Source organism: Aegilops tauschii, chromosome 7 (genome assembly GCF_002575655.3).
Source record: "Aegilops tauschii subsp. strangulata cultivar AL8/78 chromosome 7, Aet v6.0, whole genome shotgun sequence".
Taxonomy (NCBI): domain Eukaryota; kingdom Viridiplantae; phylum Streptophyta; class Magnoliopsida; order Poales; family Poaceae; genus Aegilops; species Aegilops tauschii.
Genome location: NC_053041.3, coordinates 192090572 through 192112171, shown reverse-complemented (window position 1 = coordinate 192112171; position 21600 = coordinate 192090572). Strand labels below are relative to the sequence as shown.

At 44.4% G+C, this 21600-nt stretch overlaps 1 protein-coding gene and 1 long non-coding RNA gene across 4 annotated transcripts; one reads left to right on the top strand and one right to left on the bottom strand.

Annotated features, from left to right (window-relative positions):
* Positions 1-4458: 4458 nt before the first annotated feature.
* On the bottom strand, positions 4459-16078 carry LOC141028045 (uncharacterized). Of its 3 annotated transcripts, none has more exons than XR_012190229.1 (5): positions 11905-16078; positions 7731-11807; positions 6396-7614; positions 5476-6287; positions 4459-5138 (listed from the first exon to the last, which is right to left on the bottom strand). It is a non-coding gene; the product is annotated as an uncharacterized lncRNA (long non-coding RNA). The 3 variants fall into 3 exon arrangements; XR_012190228.1 differs by having other exon boundaries at positions 6396-7839; positions 11720-11807; XR_012190227.1 differs by having other exon boundaries at positions 6396-11807.
* A 149-nt stretch (positions 16079-16227) lies between these two features.
* LOC120969427 (uncharacterized) lies at positions 16228-19598 on the top strand. Its single transcript, XM_045231903.2, has 4 exons — positions 16228-18341; positions 18439-18745; positions 18827-18925; positions 19002-19598. Exons 1-4 carry the CDS (start codon positions 18184-18186, stop codon positions 19437-19439), a joined length of 1002 nt encoding a protein of 333 aa, XP_045087838.1. The 5' UTR covers positions 16228-18183; the 3' UTR covers positions 19440-19598.
* The last annotated feature ends 2002 nt before the right edge of the window (positions 19599-21600 follow it).

Here is a 21600-nt window from a genome sequence, read left to right as displayed (position 1 = left end):
AAACAGGTATTTGTGAAAAACCAGAATATCCATCGAGGAAGCAAAAATGTGTGTGCTTAGATAATCTTTCTACCATTTGATCAATAAAAGGCAGAGGGTAATGATGTTTTCTAGTTGCTTTGTTTAATTTTCTAAAATCAATTACCGTTCTATAGCTTGTAACAATTCTTTATGGAATAAGTTCATTCTTATCATTAGGAACAACAGTAATACCTCCTTTCTTAGGGACACAATGGACATGACTTACCCATCTACTATCAGCTATAGGATAGATTATACCTGCTTCCAGAAGTTTTAATATTTTCGTTCTTACCACTTCGTTCATCTTCGAATTTAACCGACGTTGGTGATCCACAACGGGTTTAGCATCAGGTTCCATATTAACCTTTGATGCTTGCTTGAACTACGTCGGTATTTCCCCAAAGAGGAAGAGATGATGCAGCACAGCAACGGTAGGTATTTCCCTCAGTGATGAGACCAAGGTTATCAAACCAGTAGGAGAAGCACACAACACTAGGTGAACGACACCTGCACACAAATAACAAATACTCGCAACCCGACGTATTAAAGGGGTTGCCAATCCCTTTCGGGCAACGGCGCCAGAAAATGGCAAGTGGACGTGAGAAGGTTATAATAAATTGATCGATAGATCGCGCGGGAAGAGATAAAATAAATAAGTAAAAGTTGCAACAAGGTATTTTTGTATTTTTGGTTTATAGATCTGAAAATCAAAGCAAATAAAAATAGATCGCAAAGGCAAATATAATAAAGAAGAGACCCGGGGGCCGTAGGTTTCACTAGTGGCTTCTCTCGAGAAAAATAGCAAACGGTGGGTAAACGAATTACTGTTGGGCAATTGATAAAACTTCAAATAATCATGACGATATCCAGGCAATGATCATTACATAGGCATCACGTCCAAGATAACTTTCATGGATACGAGGCTATAAGCAATCATGCATATAATAGATCTGATCATAAACTCAAAGTTCATCCGATCCCAACAAACACACCGCAAAAAGAGTTACATCATATGGATCTCCCAAGAGACCATTGTATTGATAATCAAAAGAGAGAGAGGAAGCCATCTAGCTACTAACTACTCACGCATCATCGGAGAGGCACCAATGGACATGATGAACCCCTCCGTGATGGTGTCTAGATTGGATCTGGTGGTTCTGGAACTTGCGGCGGCTGGAATGATTTTCGTCGACTCCCCTAGGGTTTCTAGAATATTGTGGTATTTATAGAGCAAAGAGGCAATTTGATAGGCCACCGAGGTGGGCACAACCCACCAGGGCGCGCCTGGGCCTCCAGGCGCGCCCTGGTGTCTTGTGCTCACCTCGGGCTCCCTCTTCGGTACTTCTTTGGCCCACTGGATGTCTTCTGGTCCAAAAAATCCACAAAAAGTTTCACTGCGTTTGGACTCCGTTTGGTATTGATTTCATGTGATGTAAAAAACATGCAGAAAATAGCAACTGGCACTGGGCACTATGTCAATAGGTTAGTACCAAAAAAGATATAAAATGATTGTAAAACATCCAAGAATGATAATATAACAGCATGGAACAATAAAAAATTATAGATACGTTGGAGACGTATCAATCTTGTGCTGACATAGAGTGGGACTGATGCCCTTAAGATCATCAAGAGTATATCCAATAGCAACTCGGTGCTTCCTTAGAACTTTCAGTAATATTTCTTCTTCATGTTCTGAAAGGTTAGCACTAATAATAACAGGATAAATCTTTTTCTCATCGAGATAGCATATTTCAAAGTGTCAGGTAACCGTTTTAATTCAAACACAGGATCGCCTTTAGGTGGAGGAGGACCTCCTAGAGTTTCAATAGGCAAATTGTGCTTAAGCAGAGGTTGTTGTTCGAACAAGATTCTATTTATTTCATTTCTTTCGTGCATATGCAAATCATTTTCATGGTCTAGCAGATATTGTTCTAAAGGATCAGTAGGAGGTACAACAATAGAAGCAAGACCAATAATTTCATCCTTACTAGGCAATTCTTTTTTATGAGGTTTTCTACTAAACTTGGAAAAATTGAACTCATGAGACTCATCACCAAAGCTAACATCGACAGTTTATTTCTCACAATCTATTTTAGCATTAACGGTGTTCAAGAAGGGTCTACCAAAGGTAATGGGACAAAAGCATCCTGTGGGGAACCAAGAATAAGAAAATCAATAGGGTATTTTATTTTCCCACACAAGACTTCAACATCTCTAACAATCCCAAGTGGTGTGATGGTGTCTCTATCAGCAAGTTTAATAGTAACATCTATGTCTTCTATTTCAGCGGGTGCTATGTCATTCATAATTTCTTGATATAAGGTAAAAGGAATAGCACTCACGCTAGCACCTATGTCGCATAAACCATGATAACAATGATCTCCTATTTTAACTGAGACAGTGGGCATGCCAACAACGGGTCTATGTTTATCTTTCCCATCGGGTTTGGCAATTCTAGCAACTTCACTAACGAAGTAAATAACATGCCCATCAATATTATCGACCAAGAGATCCTTAACCATAGCAACACTAGATTCTACTTTGATTTGCTCAGTGGGTTTAGGTGCTTTGATATTACTTCTATGGACCACAGTTGAAACCTTAGCATGTTCTTTTATCTTAACAGGAAAAGGTGGTTTCTCAATGTAAGCAGTAGGAACAACTCGATCAACATTGTAGATGATAGTTTCTTCTTTAGCAACTACCGGTTCTTTAATTTCTTCTTTAATAGGGGGATGAAATTTAAACCACTTTTCTTTAGGGAGATCAACATGAGTAGCAAAAGATTCACAGAAAGAGGCTACTATCTCAGAATCAAGTCCATATTTAGTGCTAAACTTTTGAAAAGCATCGTATTCATAAAAGATTTAACACAATCAAACTTAAGCTTAATACCTAACTCTTTACCTTTGTCGAGTTCCCAATCTTCAGAGTTGTGTTTAATTCTTTCCAAGTGGTCCCACCTGAATTCAATAGTCTTGTTCATAAAAGAACCAGCACAAGAAGTATCAAGCATGGATTGATCATTACGAGAAAGCCGAGCATAGAATTTCTAAATGATAATTTCTATCGAGAGCTCATGATTGGGGCATGAATATAACATTGACTTAAGCCTCCCCCAAGCTAGAACGATACTTTCTCCTTCACGAGGCCAAAAATTATATATATATATATATATATATATATATATATATATATATATATATATAATTCCGATCACGATGAACTAAATGCATATATAGGATTTTTTTTGATGGAATTCCAATTTCAACCGATTCCAATTCCAAGATCCAATATCATCGCATAGCCTATACCATGCCAATGCCTTTCCCTTCAAAGATAAAGGGAAACCTTCTTCTTAGCTTCATCTCCTAGTAAACCTTCAAGCTTAACAATCCACAAATTTCATCCACATATATCAAGTGCATATCAGGATGTTCGGTTCCGTCTCCTGCATAAGGATTAGCTAGCAGTTGTTCTATCATACCCAAAGAATTCATATTCAGTATTTTCAGTAGGTGTAGTGGGTTGAGGGGCAACTAATTTTGGTTCCGATCGAGGTGAAGATACCCCGAACAAACCTTTTAAAGGATTGTTCTCCATAGTAACAAGTGACAATAAATTTCAGCACGTAGTAATAATTTTTCCTTACCGATTTCCACTTACCAAGAGCACTTCACTCCCCGGCAATGGCGCCAGAAAAGAGCCTTGATGACCCAAAATTATAGGGGATCAATCATAGTCCTTTCGATAAGTAAGAGTGTCAAACCCAACGAGGAGCAGAAGGAAATGACAAGTGGTTTTCAGTAAGATAATGTCTGCAAGCGCTGAAATTGTAAGTAACAGATAATTTGGTAGCATGATAATTTGTAACGAGCACGTAACGGTAACGGCAAATAATATGCAGCAAGATAGCCCAATCCTTCTGTGGCAAAGGACATGCCACAACGGTTTCTTATAATAAGCAAAGTGTTCTTGAGGGCACACGGGAATTTCATCTAGTCACTTTCACCATGTTGGCTTGATTTGTGTTCACTACTTTGATAATTTGATATGTGGGTGGATCGGTGCTTAGGTGTTGTTCTTACTTGAACAAACCTCCTACTTATGATTACCCCCCTCGCAAGCATCCACAACTATGAGAAAAGTATAAAGATAGAATCTAACCATAGCATTACACTTTTGGATCCAAATCGGTCCCTTACGAAGTAGCGCATAAATTAGGGTTTAAGCTTCTGTCACTCTGGTAACCCATCATCTAATAACTACTCCACAATGCATTCCCTTAGGCCCAAATATGGTGAAGTGTCATGTATTCGACGTTCACATGAGCACTAAGGGAATCACAACACACATATTATCAAAATATCGAACACATATCAAGTTCACATGATTACTTGCAACATGATTTCTCCTGTGACCTCAGGAACAAAAGTAACTACTCACAAGTGATAAACATGTTCATGATCAGAGGGGTATTAAATAGCATAATGGATCTGAACATATAATCTTCCACCAAATAAACCATATAGTGATCAACTACAAGATGTAATCAACACTACTAGTCACCAACAAGTACCAATCTGAGGTTCCGGTACAAAGATTGAACACAAGAGATGAACTAGGGTTTGAGAGGAGATGGTGCTGATGAAGATGTTGATGAAGATTGGCCTCCCCAAGATGAGAGGGTTGTTGGTGATGATGATGACGATGATTTCCCCTCCAGGAGGGAAGTTGCCCCAGCGGAATCGCTCCGCTGGAGGGCAAAAGTGCTCCTGCCCAAGTTCCGCCTCAAGGCGGCGGTGCTCTATCCCGAAAGTCCTCTCTTGATTTTTTTCTAGGTCAAAATGACTTATATACCAAAAGATGGGCACCAGAGGTGGGCCGAGTAGGGCACAACCCACCAGGGCGCGCCTGGGCTCCCTGGCACGCCCAGGTGGGTTGTGCCCACCTGGTGGGGCCCCTCTGGTAGTTATTTGCTCCAATAATTCTTATTTATTCCATAAAAATTCCTTGTGAAGTTTCAGCTCATTTGGAGTTGTGCAGAATAGGTGGCCCGACGTAGCTTTCTCATGTCCAGATTTCCAGGTGCCGAAATTCTCCCTCTTTATATGAACCTTGTATATTATGAAAGAAAAGGCATTAGAATTACTCCAAAAAGCATTATTATGCGTAAAACATTATAAATAACAGTAGGTAAACAGGATGCAAAATGGACGTATCATTATCACACCATGCTTAATACCTACTGCTTGCGTAAAGGTAGAGTTGGTCATATTTAATTTAATTTTAGTAGTAAAAAAAGGACCAAGATTGAGACTGTCATAATAGACTAAGGAATGGTGAAAACACTAGCACCTAGATCACATAATGCATTGAACTTATTCAAACCAATCTCAATCTCAATCTCAATAGTAGGCTCAAAGATATTTTTATTTTTAGCGGGTAGCTTACCATATAGCTTTTTTCCTTTCATCATCCAACTCACGCACCTTAGCTGCAACATGATCAACAAAAACATTATATGCTTCATCATTTGTTACTTCAGGTAGTGAGTGTTTCATTGCTATCATCTTCATGAAGTCTGCAACAGTATATGTATATTTTGGCACATGGCTCTTATTGAGCTCTTCTGCGTTCTCTTCGCTACCTCTCATCATCTTCACATCCTCAATTGGGTTAGTTTCCAGTTTACCTGCAAACTTGGCTAGAATTAAAGTTTGAGTCTCTGGAAATTTAGCAACTTGTGCCTCCATGCTCTTAGTTCTTCCATCTAGAGCCTGCACATCATTAGTGAGTCTGGCAATCTTACCGGTCAATTGACCAAGCAAGTTATCATGGTTCTCCAAAATATTTTCAAATGTTTCATTTTGCTCACTATGACTAGCAATATTTTTCCCAAAATTTCTTCCAAAGTTTTTCTATCACCATTGCTAGTTACATTAAAATTGTTAGGTGCTCCACTATTATTAGGATAAGGATAAGGCAATTTAGGATCAAACCCATAATTTTCTAGTTAGGATTATAACTATTACGAGCAATAAAATTAATATCATTAACCTCTTCTTCGGTAGTAGCATTTATATTTACCTCCTCTTTACCTTTCATCACAAAGATGAGTTCATAAATTTAGCGGTCAATATTCTTGTCTTCAATAATATTGACCTTCTTAGTGGTAGATCTTTCAAGATGCCATTGGGCATGGTTTTCTTGCATCTCATCTAGCAAATTTTTAGCTTCGGCAATGGGTCTTCCCATAATAGTTCCTATTACAACAATGACAATTATAGTTTTTGACAGATAGGAGTTAAGGCATTATAAAACATATGGAACATTAACCATTCTTCCATTCCATGATTAGGATAGTTCCTTACAGCATCCTTCATGGTCAACTCCGTATTCTTCTCTTCAATTGCATTGAACCTCTTAGTGGTAGATCTTTCAAGATGCCATTGGGCATGGTTTTCTTGCATATCATCTAGCAACTTTTTAGCTTCGACAATGGGTCTTCCCATAATAGTTCCTACTGCAATAGTGTCAAGTATAGTTTTCGACATAGGAGTTAAGGCATTATAAAACATATGGAAAATTAACCATTCTTCCATTCCATGATTAGGACAATTCCTTACAACATCCTTCATCATTTGTAGTGGCTCATGTTCTTCCTGCTTAAAGTTTGTTATCTGTGAACATAGTTGCATAATGTTTGTAGGTGGTCAAAACTTGAAAAAACAATTACTGAAGCACTCAGTCCATGAAGTTATACTACCTTTAGGCAAAGTTAGAAGCCATTATTTAGCTTTTCCTCTCAAGGAGAAAGGAAATAGACGCAACTTCAAAGCATCAGGGTCATAATCCCTTACGCGTATCATGTTACACAATTGAAACAAAGGATGCAAATGCATGTTGGCATCCTCAGAAGTAGAGCCTCCAAATTGGTCTTGTTGAACCATAGAAACTAAGTTAGATTTTATCTCATACTCAGCGGAAGGAACATCAGGTTATGAACATCAGGTTATGGAATTGGTTCACGCATGAAATTATTGCTAGGAGCAGCACTGCTCCTAGATTATGAGCCATACTAATGTTTTGGTTGTTTTCTACTCTTGACAAAATTTGCAACAAAAATTAAACTAGAACAAGAACAAAAACTAAATACAAAAATGAAACAAAGACTAGCAAAACTCTAACACAAAGTCTAGCACACAAATCCTCCCCGACAGTGGCGTCAGAAAAATGTTTGATGAGTCCCTTTAGTCATCCGGTAAAGGAGCAGAAAGGATTCTCGCCTTTTTTCCCAGAGATGACCTTGAGTTATCGAACCCATATGAGGAAGTGTACCTTTGAGACAACGGTTTCTAACAAGCTTTGCAAGAAAATTAAATTCCAGTTTTTGGACCGGATCAAATCAAGTTGGACAGTTGAACACTTATAAATGGAAATAGGCATGGGTATGAGCTATTCGTACAACCATATATTTGCGAACAGGACCATCATGATATTCGCTGGTGCTCTGGAAGTCAACATCAGGATGTGCTTGCAACGTCTTTAAATCCGCGATGTGTCCAAATTACGTCTTGACCGGCGAGATTCCTACATCAAGAGATGTTGTCCAACTGAAGACCCTATCTATCGCGTGGGATTGTCTCGGTAATTAAGATAAACCAGACAAAAGCAATGAGCATTTAATGATTACACCTCTTTTATACCTAGAGATAGGATTCACGCCACCGTTCTAAAATCTCTATTGCTGGTGTTAAGAATGGCGTTTCACGGTGCCCTTAGACTCTGTGGTTTGATCTCTGTAATCTTAGGTACCTACATGGACAAGGATTGTGAATAAGACAAGATACATCTACGAAATTTTTTCATTTCACACGTACAAGACATCAAAATAATTCCATTGATCCCACCACAAATACATAGGGATGTAGGGCTATGCCTCAACCCATGGCCTTACCGAATTACTCACACATGGAGGTCAGATCACAATAAAGCATTTAAGAACACACCATGAGATTGATTGATTGATAATATGTCTTACAATAGTTGCCAGATATGATTCACGATTACACAGTATGGCTAGTTGGATGAGTGCTACGGTGATGGTGGTGGAGATGGCTATGGTGATGAAGATGGGAAATGGTGGTAGCTAGGGTTGCTATTGATGGAGAAGATGGAGGTGTCGGGGATGTTCTGTGGTGTTTTTTATGTTGGCCCCTTCATGATATTTGTACGATTGGATGAGTACTATATAATCTCGGCGATGTTTTGTGGTGTTTTTTATGTTGGCCTCTTCATGATATTTGTATATATCCTTGGTATACATTTTTTTAGAAAAGGAGGATGACCCCCTGCCTCTGCATCTGGGAGATGCATGCAGCCACTTTATTGATTATTCTCGAGGACCTTACTAAATATTACAACAATATGTCTGAATCCGCCATCTTGGCAACATATGCCACTACTCCTATCCATATGATGAAGGGGTGCTAGTTGGGCCAAATACCCAGACCACTCACCTAAGCCTATCATCAAAAGCCAGAAGCAACAACCGAGCCACATACCGGGTCTGGGGCATAAACTGGTCTGACGCACTCATATGTGTCGTTGCTTCCATCTTCCACAGGTTCATCTTCAGAGCAGATATTGAGGCTGCTACCTTGTCAGGCCACTCTGCCATCGACGCCACCATGACGCCAGACAACTACCTCCTCCTGCATGAGTCCATCACTGCGCATCGAGCGCCGAGTCTCCACTGCGCCACGCCGCTGAGATCCGCCGTCATCAATGTGTAGGATGAAGCACCGCTCCACCAAAAAAGCCGCCAACGCCGGTCTTGAACTAGGTTTTCACCCGGATCCGCTCGAAGAACCTCCATCAAGCATCTGTGCACGGGTCACCGCTGATCTGAGCCGCGACACATCGAGCAGGCCGCTCCGGCCAGATCAGATCTGTCCGGAGGGCAAACCACGCATGGCGCTGACCCAACCACCAGGCCCTCCATGCCGCCCCCGCCGATCCAAGGTCAGATGGTCCGTCGCCGCAGACCCGGCCGCCGCCACCGAACGCAGCCAAGGCCGCTGCCCGATGCAGGGCCGGCCGCCGCACCCGCCACCATCGCTGCCCTAGGCCGAGGCAGCCGCCGCGCAGCCGCCGGTCAAGGCAGGCCCGCCATATCCTTGGTATACATGCCTGTGAAATACTCCACTACCATTGATTTCATTTCTTCCTCGTTTTCCATGTACTACCGATTGTCTTTCTTTAGTTTCTTGACCCTGTACTTTTTTGCTCTCCAAGTCTCCTTTCGATAGAAAAGCTCCATCTTCTTCTGATGTCCCTCCTTAAGCCATGGCATCTTTGACCTCTATTTCCACATGATTTCCCTCACCCTCCTCCTCATGCTATGTATTCATTCTTGACGATATCTATTTCCTTATTCCTTTTTGCTAACTATGTATTGTTTCCTTATTCCTTAAGCAGGAGGGTCAAAACAGCGCGCTGAGCCGATCGAGGACCTGCTGGAGCGTCTGGAACTACAAGAGGATGAGGAGGACCAGTTTGTATGGGAAGAAGAGTTCCACGAAGAGCAGGTCGCGGCGAAGTGGTTGGCGATCGCGAAGGTGCACACAGAGAAGGGATTCAGCCCATCTGCCTTGTATGCTGACATGAGATCGGCATGGAACCCGGCGAAAGAACCACGGTGGCGCAAGATCGAGGACCATCTGCTCACGGTCCAATTCGATTGCTTAGGAGATTGGAACACTGCCATGAATATGGGTCCCTGGCTATTTCGAGATCAAGGGCTTTTTATCGAAGAATATGATGGATTTAAGAACCCACGATCTGTTGTTCTGAACAAGATAACGGTGTGGGCTAGAATTCTGAAACTACCAGATAACTACCTGATTCCAGCGGCCATCAAAGGGATGTGTAGGAAGATGGGCAATGTTACTGAGGTACAAACGACTCTTCCGGCTGGTTTTGCACGAGAATTTGTTCGAGTTAGAGTGGAGCTGAATGTCACGAAGAAACTGATCAGATTTGTGGGTATCACGAGGAATGAGGTCACTGATTATTACCAAGTGCAATACGAGAAACTTCCTATCTTCTGTGGAAATTGTGGCCTAATGGGACATTGGTATGAGGAGTGTGGAACAGGGGAACATGACGTATCGAAACTAGGATGGGGTGATTTCATGCTTGCTGATGGAGGAAGAGGCCGTGGTGTTGGCAGAGGCAGGGGCCGCGGGAGAGGGGGTCCGAGAGATCCTAATCCCTTTGGACCTGGTCGTGGAAGAGGACAAGAGCCTTTTGGTGCTGGAGGAGGTATGATGAACAGCTGGAGACATAACGCACTTTTCAACAAGGATGGGTTGCAAGACATGGAGACTGATAGAGATGCTCTACTACACCAGAACTCTAGTCAGGACGCCAGAAACAATGTGTTGGGAAAAAGGACATCAGCAGACTCACAAACCGCGCCCAGGATTGTGGGGACAGAATAGGCGGTCGTTCAGGCTGCAGCAGCAAAACCATCGGCTGTAGCTAATCTGGTTGATCGAATAGAGGGGGCGGAGCGGCCTGAGGCCCATGCAACTAGTGAAGGCACCCCTCAGAAAAATGCCAACAGGAAAAAGCACAAGGGGAAAGATGGTGATGCTGTGGATAGTTCAAGTGGGTTACAAACTTTAGAGATATCGGCGTCCTCCCGGGAGGGGGATGACCGGATGCAATGAAACTGCTAGCATGGAACTGCCGGGGACTCGGGAACGCCCCGACGGTTAGAGCTTTGTTGGATGTCCAGTGAAGATGCTTCCCCGATGTGATGTTTTTGTCGGAGACTCACCTCGACACGTATCCAGCTGAATGTTTGCGTAAGAGATTGAAGATGGATCATAGTTTGGTCTGTTCAAGTGGTGGTAGAAGTGGAGGTTTAGTTTTGTTTTGGAATAAGAATATTAAGGTTCATAGGCTAGCACTTGATCCTATGTTCATTGATGTAAAAATTGAAGAACGCAATAATGTTTTTTGGCGCTTGACTGGGATGTATGGGGAGTTCCCATGGGAAAACAATCACCTAACTTGGAGCCGTATGCGACAGCTCCATCAAAATCTGAATATCCCCTGGCTCCTTATTGGAGATCTTAATGAAATCCAATTCTTACATGAAAAAGAGGGAGGCAATCCTCACCCAATCCAATACATGCAAGCATTTCAAGAATGTATAGAGGTTTGTGAATTGCATGACCTTGGATATGTGGGAGATATATTCACGTGGTATCGAGGAAGAATTAGAGAACGGCTAGACAGAGGGCTGGTTAACGACGCATGGGCGGCCTCGTTTCCTCATGCAGCTCTCGAAAACTTGGAGTATAACCACTCTGATCATCGACCTCTACTGGTGAATAGTGAATATTATAATTTTAATGGTATGGCTCCAGGAGCTGTGCAACCAAAGAGATTTGAAGCAAGGTGGCTAAGAGAAGAAAATTTTAATAATGTTGTCATGTGAACTCCATATCGCGGAAGCTTAACAAGATGCACACCACTTTTCATGATTGGGATCAAAGAGTACTGAAAAAGCTAAAGAAACGATTGCGCAGAGCCCAGAGAGAACTAGAGAAAGTAATGGCTGGTCCGCTGAATGAGGAAAGTGAAGTAAAAAGGAAATGAGATTGCTGAGTTAATTGAGTACCTTCTGGAGCTGGAAGAAATACAGGTCATGCAACGTTCAAGGGCCACTTGGTTGACGAGTGGAGACCGGAATACCGGGTTCTTCCAAGCTTTCGCGTCGGCATGTAAAAAGAAAAACTTTATCAAAAGGCTTAAAGATGAAGGGGGAAACTGGATGGAAGGTATGCCAGACTTGAGTTCACATACCCAGCAATATTTCTCTCATTTGTTTTCATCCAAAGTGCAGCACACGGACCCTAGTGTCCTACAGAAAGTCCAACGCAAAGTAACTCCTCAGATGAATGACTTCTTAATAGCCCAGTACACGGCTGATGATGTAAGAAAGGCCGTGTTTAGCATCGGTGATCTTAAGGCCCCAGGCCCTGATGGACTTCACGCCATTTTCTTCAAAAAATATTGGCATATTTTGGGAGATGATATTACAAAAGAAGTCCTGCTAGCTATTAATTCCAGGAAGATTCCACCCTAATGGAATGAGACAACGATTTTTATGATCCTGAAGATTGACACACCAGAGCTGGTAACTCAATTTCGCTCAATTAGTCTTTGCAATGTTCTATATAAAATTGTGTCCAAGATGCTAGCCTTTCGTCTGAAAAGTATTCTACCTGATATTATTTCGCCAACTCAAAGTGCCTTTGTTCCAGGGAGGATGTTCACTGGCAATATCTTAATAGCATATGAATGTATACACAAGATTAAGAACAAAAGAGCTGGCCAAACAGGGTTGTGTGCAGTCAAGTTAGATATGCATAAAGCATACGATAGGGTGGAGTGGTCTTTTCTTCGTGATATGATGGTTTTGCTTTGGGTTTTCATGACCAGTTTATTGAGATGATGATGTCATGTGTAAGTTTGGTCAGATACAAAGTGAGGTTTAATTCTCATGATACAGACTCATTCACACCTACGAGGGGTATTCGACAGGGTGACCCCCTCTCCCCATATATGTTCCTTTTGTGTGCAGAAGGTCTTTCCAGTCTATTGGAGTTTGAAAAAGAAGCTGGTGGCATTGAGGGAATTAGAGTGTGCAGAAATGCACCATCAGTATCACACCTTTTATTTGCTGATGACTCTCTGATTCTCATGAAAGCAGATGTTTTAAATGCGGCTTCCTTATAACACGTTCTGGATACCTACTGTCAGAGTTCGGGACAATTGGTGAGTCTATCGAAATCTAGTGTGTATTTCAGCCCAAACACCCCTGTGGTACATATTAATATTGAAGCTTTGTCTGACAAATATCTTGGGCTGCCTGCAATGGTGGGAGCAGATAGGAGCGACTGTTTTAGGCACTTCTGTGAAAGAATAAAAGAAAGGTTGAAAGGATGGATGGAGAAGCAACTATCTATTGGGGGTAATGAAATACTTATTAAATCTGTAGCTCAAGCAATCCCTGTTTTTGCCATGTCAGTATTCAGCTTACCTAAAGGGAATTTGCAAGGAGATTACGGATTTGATAGCTCAATTTTGGTGGGGTGATGATGAAGATCACAAAAGAATGCATTGGTACACATGGTGGAAATTGTGCTATCCGAAGAGTGAAGGAGGAATGGGCTTCAGATCTCTCTATTCCTTCAATTTGGCTATGCTCTCGAAGCAATGTTGGCATCTCAAACCAACCCATTCTTTCAATTTGGCTATGCTCTCGAAGCAATGTTGGCGTCTCATTACCAACCCAGAGTCGTTATGTTCTCGGGTGCTGAAAGCAAAGTACTTCCCGAATGGAAGTCTACTCCAAGCAACTTTAAAAAGTGAAGCTTCCTTCACTTGGCAGAGTATAATGAAGGGATTAGAGACATTTAAATTGGGATATATTTGGTGAATAGGAACAGGCAAGAATGTCAAGATATGGACTGACCCCTGGGTACCATCGAGTCCTAACAGGAGGGTAATCTCGAGCAGAGGACTGTCTATTCTCTCTACGGTTAGTGATCTAATTGATCCTTACACTGGTGCATGGGATGAACCACTAATCTGCTCTGTATTCAACCCTGTTGATGTCCGAAGGATCTTGCAAATTCCTTTGAATACTGCAGCGTTTGAGGACTTTATTTCTTGGAACCACGATCGGAGAGGGGTGTTTTCAGTGCGATCGGCTTACCACATACAATGGTTTCAAATTTACCGGCAGCATGCAAATGTCTTGGCACGTCCGTCTGGCTCAAGATCAGCGGAAATCTGGAGTGAAGTCTGGAAACTGCAAGTCCCATGTAAGGTGCAGATTTTTTGTAGGCGCATTCTCCACGGAATAATTCCCTTGAAGTCAATACTTGCAAACAGACATGTAGGCTCTAATGGGTCTTGTCCGATATGCCATCAGGCTGCAGAAGATGTGCGCCACCTGTTCTTTGAATGTACACATGCACATGAGCTCTGGCAAAGACTAGGCATTGTTGATATCATTGAAGAAGCTATGACAGTGGACCGGTCGGGGTCTATCATCTTAGAACATCTTCTGTTGGCAGAGGACATGCCACTTCCTCTCAAACCTAGTCTTGATGTGAAGCAGGTGCTGGTTGTTGGATCCTGGTATTTATGGTGGGTTCGGCGTGAGCTAACGCATGGATGAGCTCCCCCTCCTTCGATGAGATGGCCCCTCTCTGTCCTAGCTATAGCTAATAATTTTCAGCAGATGAATCCAAGAATCGTGTTATACAGGAGCATAGATGGAGAAAACCAGAGCCCAATTTTGTAAAAATTAACGTTGATGCGTCTTTTAATCTGGACGAGGGAACTGGAGCTACGGCGGCGGTCATCACAGATCCTAAAGGAAATTTCTTGGCTGCACAATGTCACTATATTCCTTTTGCAGCGGATGTGGTGACTACAGAAGCATTGGCTATGCGTGATGGGTTAGTGTTTGCTAATACCCTGGGTTTTTCTCGAGTTGAAGCAGAGTCTGATTCACTCATGGTGATTAATTACTGCTCTGGACAAACAAGATGGTGGGACGTTGCTGCGGCAATTTTCGCGGAGTGTGTGGATACGACTACGTCTATTGGGAAGGTCATTTTTAATCATTGCTCTCGGTCGTGTAATGATGCGGCACATGTGCTAGCTAAACATAGTTTTTTAATAAGATTTCTAGTAGTTGGACGGACGAGCCCCCGGGCTGTCTAGTCTCTAGACTTGTGGATGATGTTTTACCCCTTTAAGTTGCAATAAAGTTAGCCATGATGACCTTCCCTAAAAAAACTATGTATTGTTTCTGCTTCGGCCAGAAAACATATATATAGAAATAACGGAATAACACCAAGTTTGGTCCGTTTTAGTGCATGCAACTGTGTGAATTAACATATCCAAGATAATACTATATAAAAAAGGCTCTCATCCCGCTTTATATATAAAGCACCAACCAACTTAGAACCAGTGATATAACACAGCACACACACTCACCAAGGCAAGATACAAAGGTGCTAAGAAGCAGCCATCACGCCCAATACAACTCCAAGTCAACAACGGATCCACACTAAGCCTCACTATGAAGAAGGAGCTCTCAACGGGGAACAAGCCAGTGTCGTCCATGTTTGAGCCCAAGGCAATGCCTTCAAGAAGGATACATGCCAATGTCATCCATCTTTGAGCCTCAAGGCAATGCCTTCAAGAAGGATACGACACCGAAATGCCGCTACCACCCGATCCAAAGGATCAAGCTTTTCATCCAGAGCACCTCGAAGCACACAAAGTAACGAAAACAAAGACTTCAGGAAGATGACAATGTCCATGGACACTACCTCCGTCGGCCCGGCCACGTGAGGCAGGGTTTTTGCCCTGCCCTCGTAAAATGTCGCACCACAACCACTTATCATCAAGCACCAGCCACCCACACCGACCACGCGGCCATGGTAACTAGCTCGCACCAAAGTCACCGGCTCAGCCCACGAGCACCGCAACTCCCACCACCAGGGCTGCCTGGCTTCAAAGAGACCAACCATAGTTTCATAACAAGCCCGACCGACATGCCTTGGCCACCAACGGAGCCGCCAGCGACCATCTAGACCAGAGCGGTTTAGGACCAAGAGCCACTTTGCAGGCGCGGACCACGTCCATGACTGACACCGCCTGTGTTGCCGACAGGTGGGATAACCCCATCAGTACCACCCATCTCTCCGGCCACCACTCCAAACGTCACCCCTATGAGGCCCCACAACATCTCCCTGCCCGCCGCCGCACATGGTAAGTAACATCCACCCGCGGCAAAATTTCGTGTTTTGACCCTTTTGTGATATAAAATCGAGATCTGACCCCCATATGATTTTTTTTCGTGATTTGACCCTTTCTGCTACCGCCACGAGGCCCGGCGGTAGGATCCTATAGCCTACCGCCAGCGCCTGCGGCGGTAGCAAACCTATCCACGTCAGCAGCGATAACGGCCTCCGTGCCCCTCCGTCACACCCTACCGCCGCTCCTCCTGGCGGCAGGGTGCGGACATATATAAACCGCGGGCCGGCCGCCCCCACCCCCTTCTCCCCCACCCAGCCGCCCCCCACCACGAAGAACAGAGCAGTTCCTCCAACTCGCCCTCTCTCATCCCCTCCACTCCCCCCTCCGATCTTCTTCGTTTCTTCACGGATTTTGCGGATCGAGATGGCCCCGAAGAGAGAAAAGTAAGCTCTTCCGATCCCTCCAATTAGTTTTAATCAAACACCTTTCGATTCGTCGCTTTGTTCGATTCAAATCACTCCTTTTTTGAACTAGATTGAATATTTTTTAACCCTAGGATTGATTTAGGTTGATTCTAGATGTTATATTGTGTTAGATATGAACTCTATTCACTAGTTGGTATGGTTGTGTTAAGATGAACCCTAGTTCATATTTGATTTGAATGATTTTTTTTTGATATGATGCATGTTGGAGGCATTTGTTGTGACAGATGATGCATGTTCCTATGCTATGATGCAAGTATTGGATGTAGTGTATGATGAATATTGGAGATATTTGTTATATGTAGGGTATGGATCCTCAAGATGAACCTAGTTCATATATTTTTGTTATCAAAAAATTTATTATATGATGAATATTGGAGATATTTGTTGCATGTAGTGTATGTTAGATGATGCAAATACTGGATTTTGTTGGGGTAAAAATGGTGAACCCCTCAAGATGAACCCTACTTCATGTTTTTGTTTTTTAAGAAAATATGAGATGATGCATGTTGGATGATGTTGGAGAAATATGTAATATGATGCATTTGAACCTTGATGAGCCTTTGTTATGCTTATGTTTATGTTTATGCAATTTTTTTAGGAGGCCACCTCTTGCGGATGACATTGGCATCAAGTATACTATGCTTGACCCTACGTTCGACAAGGGCCATCGTGCCCGTTTTATTGAGAACGGAGTGGTAAGTAACTTTCTTAAAACAAATATTTTGAATCGATGAAAAAAAGTTACTAATTGTTTGGGTCTTCATTTCGACAGATGCTCCCGCCACTGCGGATGAGGGGTCACGAGACGACCGTGAAGATGGAGTACGACGAGCGGTACACGTCGTTCTACAGGAGAGCCCGACTGCTGGGTTTCGTCCTGCAGTTCAAGTGCAAGCCGCCGACGCTCGTTCACTCAGCTCTCACGGCTTTGATTGATCGGTGGCGGCCAGAGACGCACAGCTTCCATCTTCCATGTGGGGAGATGAGTGGGGGATGATTACGGGCCTACCGCTCGAGGGTCATGCTCTGACAAGAAGAGTGGAGAGGAAGAACTGGCACGACAGGGTTGTCACCCTCATCGGCGACTGCCCCGCCCCCCAGATAAGAAGAACCGGACTTCCGGCATCCCGTTGCCCTGGCTCCTGAAGTGCCGGAGCAAGTGCCCGGAAGGGGCCGAACCCCGGGTGGTGGAGCAGTACGCCAGGGCCTACCTGTGGTATCTTCTCACGGAGGTAGTGTTTCCAGACTGCTCTGGGGACACTGCCCTCTAGATGTATCTCGACTTTCTGGCGGACTGAGATGCGGGGTACAGCTGGGGGGCCGCCGGCCTCGCCTACCTATACCGTTCGGTAAGTGAATATCACATCATTGTTTCAAATATCATGGACGTGTGCTGCTTTGGATTTTGGCATCTTACACTTGTTTTGTAGCTTGACGATGCAACCAGGAGGACGGAAGCTACATCCGGTATGTGTGGATGTGTGTGGGGCCTCTCCATTTGGATGTGGGAGCGTATCCCGGTGGGTCGTCCGGAGAAGCTTAGAGCGCGTGCATGGACCGACTATGGCGAAGATGGCGACGATGCTCGATACCTACGCTTGGGACGTGGTGGGTACAATCTCGGGTGAATCCAAGGCCTTGTACAAGATCTTCATCAACGAGCTTGATGCTCTGATGCCTCTCCAGGTATAAGACCTAGCTTTCGAATGTGGTCGACAACACTTTCACTTGAGCTTACCACTTTTGGTGCTAGGTTAACTGGTGGCTGTATACTGATGACCGAGAGTGGGGGTTCGAGCTGAACGTGTTGTGCATGCAGGACCGGCTTCTCTGGCGGTGCATCGTGCCCATGATTTGTGTCTATGCCGTCGAGTACCACTTGCCACAGCGCGTTACCGCGCAATTTGGTGAGGCGCAACGTACACCACCAGCCGGCATCGTCAAAGATACCGGTGGCTACGACCTGCACTTGTGAGTACCGCCGCCCGTTCTCATCGTTACCAACTTTCGTTTTGATGTTTCATATTCTTCCTAATGGTGTTTTACAATCTTTCTTGTGCTTTTGCAGGCTGAGCAGGAGGAAGAATCAGTCTATCACCGATTGGGGAGAGCAACATGCCAAATACGTGATTGAATGGAACCAGTGGAAAACTCGCAAAGATGTGGAGAGAAGAGTGATTGACTGGGAGGAGTACTCGGATCACCTGCTGTGGTTCGACGATGGCATCAAGCATCGTCTGCGCCTAAGGCCACAGTGGACGACGGCAGACGCCGAAAGTCTGTACGACGACGACTCCGAGAATGAAGCCTACAATGACAGCATCAGAGAGCTACATGGCGGATTTAGGGAGTACGGACCCATCATGAACAGAGTGGTAAGTTATTTTTATCTGTTTTCAACCGACGTTTGGATGATATCAACTTTAGTGCTACTGACTCATTTTATCCCATTGCAGTCTTCGGAGCTGAACAAAAGCATTTTTGATGCCTCTGATGCGCTTAGTTCTATCCCCGGGACTCGAGCTAGTGAGAACAAGTTGAGGGGAACAGTGAAGGTAACATGGAGTTCATTTGCTTATGCTCATCATGAAGTTGATCCATATTGTGCTTATTGTTTCGTTCTCATTGCAGAAGTTCGTCAAAAAATGTCGCAAGCTTGTGGGCCTGCTTGGGCGTGCCACCTCCTCCGCTGATGTGATTGCTCATGCAGCATCGATGCGTAGCCTCACTTCATCGAGCCAGGCCGCCTCATCGTCTATGGCGGTTCAAGATGATGAGGAGGGTGAAGACAATGATGATGAAGAGGAAGATGAAGAAGAAGGCGAGGAAGAGGGAGCAGAAGAACATGGTGAAGAAGAGGAAGAGGACGATGAGGAGGAGGAGTACGATGATCCCGACGGACCTCCACCAACTCAGACAACCCAGCGTGAGAAGAGAAATGTGCCGAAGAAGGATTGGAAGAGTCCATCCCCGTTTCAGAAAGCGCGTCCTACTCATCGCAAGAAGGCGGCCGAGAAGCGATCAAAGAACAACGAGGACCGGACCGCGAAGAGGGGAAGAAATGACTGAAGTTGCTGCCGTGTTCAAGAACTAAAAACTTGCATGTTTGCTTCGTGAACCATATGGATTTGCTCGTGAAATTGTTTCGTTAATTTGCTATGTATAACTTGGTGAAAACCTTTGTGGATGTCTATTTGCTATGTATCCAACCTATCTTATTTATGGATTTGTGGATGTGTCCTTGATATATCATACATATGCTTCATGTTTACAAGTGCTTAATTGTTGCGTGCCAAAAATTGAAGACAAGAGAAGTTAGGAGGTGCAAAAAATGCACTCTGGGCCACCCTACCGCCAGACACTAAGGCGGTAGGTCTGTACAGCCTACCGCCATGACACCCGGCGGTAGGGTGCCTCCCCCACGCCCCCTCCTGTGACCAAAACAGCCAGCGGCTCAGTGGTCGGCGGTAGGATCCTACCGCCAAAACCCCTGGCGGTAGGGTGTGCAACCCTACCGCTGAGCCACTGGCTGTTTTGGTCACAGAAACATAACACACATGCTCCGACCCTACCGCCGCGCCCTATGGCGGTAGGTTGTCTACCCCTACTGCCGACGTCCCTGGCGGTAGGGTTTGGGCATTTATAAACCTAGCCGCCGCCCCCAACCCACCCCACCCACTTATCCCCACCCACCCAGCCGCCTTCTTCTTCCTCTCGCCCCTTTTCTCATCTTCTCCACTTCCCCCTCCGATCTTTTTCGTTTATTCACGGATTTTGCGGATCGAGATGGCTCCAGAAAGAGGAAAGTAAGCTCCTCCCATCCCCCAATTAGTTTGAGTCAAATCAATCCGCTTTTTTAGCCTAAAAAAGGTTCATTCATGTTCATGTTCATGTTCAAAATCATGAGGATCCCTAGTTGATATGATGAACCCTAATTAATATGATGAACCTAGGTGATTGCATCATGTTGAACCTAGTTGATGAACCCTAGGTTTAGTTTTTTTGACCATATGAGGAACCCTCCCTAGTTGATGAACCCTAGGTTTAGGTTTAGATTTTTTTTTTGGCAAATGTTGAACCATCAACTTCTCAATTTTTTTGTTAACAAAATTTATGATATGATGAATATTGGAGTAAACAAAATTTATATGATGCAAGTAGTGGATTTGGTTGGAGTAAATATGATATGATATTGCATTTGACTCATCTTGATATATGTATTTTATTTAGTTAATGATGAACTTTTGTTATGCATCCATATGTTTAGGTCTGCAACTGTGGCGCAACCATCGCCAATTCATCTCCAACATGACCCGTCCTCCTTGCCACTTCCGTACGTGTACGAGTCCTTCCCCGAGCTTCTGCAGCCGGTGGGAGCTTTTTCAGACGAGTTCCTAGAGGCGACAAGGGCAGTGCGGTGGCACGAGAGGGCAGAGCGGATCTCCGACGATGTGAAGTGTTGGTCACAGAATGTGAAGAAGTTGAAGAGAGTGACTGCAGAGATGGAGGGAGATCCAACTATCTTCCGTGAATGCCGGGAAGGGACCATTGAAGCTGCCAAGAAGCACTCCAACTGAGAGCTGCGCAACTTGGGCCGGAGGATCTACTTCGAGAGCAATGCGGAGGAGAGAGCCAGGATGCCACCCCCAAGTGCATCGGCGTTCGATATCATCAGCTGGGGAAGGGCGGAGGCGAAAACTCCAGCGGGCAAGGCAAGGTGGGAGTGCTTGAACGGTCGGATGCCGACCAGCGTTTCGCCTCCGCCTGAACCGGTGGATCTGCTGCCGTATCTGTCTCCACGGCCAGGCCTAACATACGAGGGGGGGATGTTTACCCGCCTATAAACGTGTCTTAAGAACTTGTTGCACCGTTTGTTAATGTGTATGTGATGCCCAAGTTTACAAAAGAACCGGTGATATTGTTTTTGAAAAGAAGCAAACAATTAAACTTGGAAACCATAAAACACAGGACCCCACCGCCAAGGACCCTGGCGGTAGGGTCAGACAGGCTACCGCCAGATTCCCTGGCGGTAGGCTACTTATCCACGTCAGCTCGGGCAAACGGCCGCCGTCGCCCTCCGTCACACCCTACCGCCAGGGACCCTGGCGGTAGCCGGGTCAGATCTCGAATTTTTTTTCAAACGTGGGCCAAATCTCGATTTTATACCACAAAAGGGTCAAAACATGAAATTTGGCATCCACCCGCCCACCGGTGGGAAGAGTCGGACTGG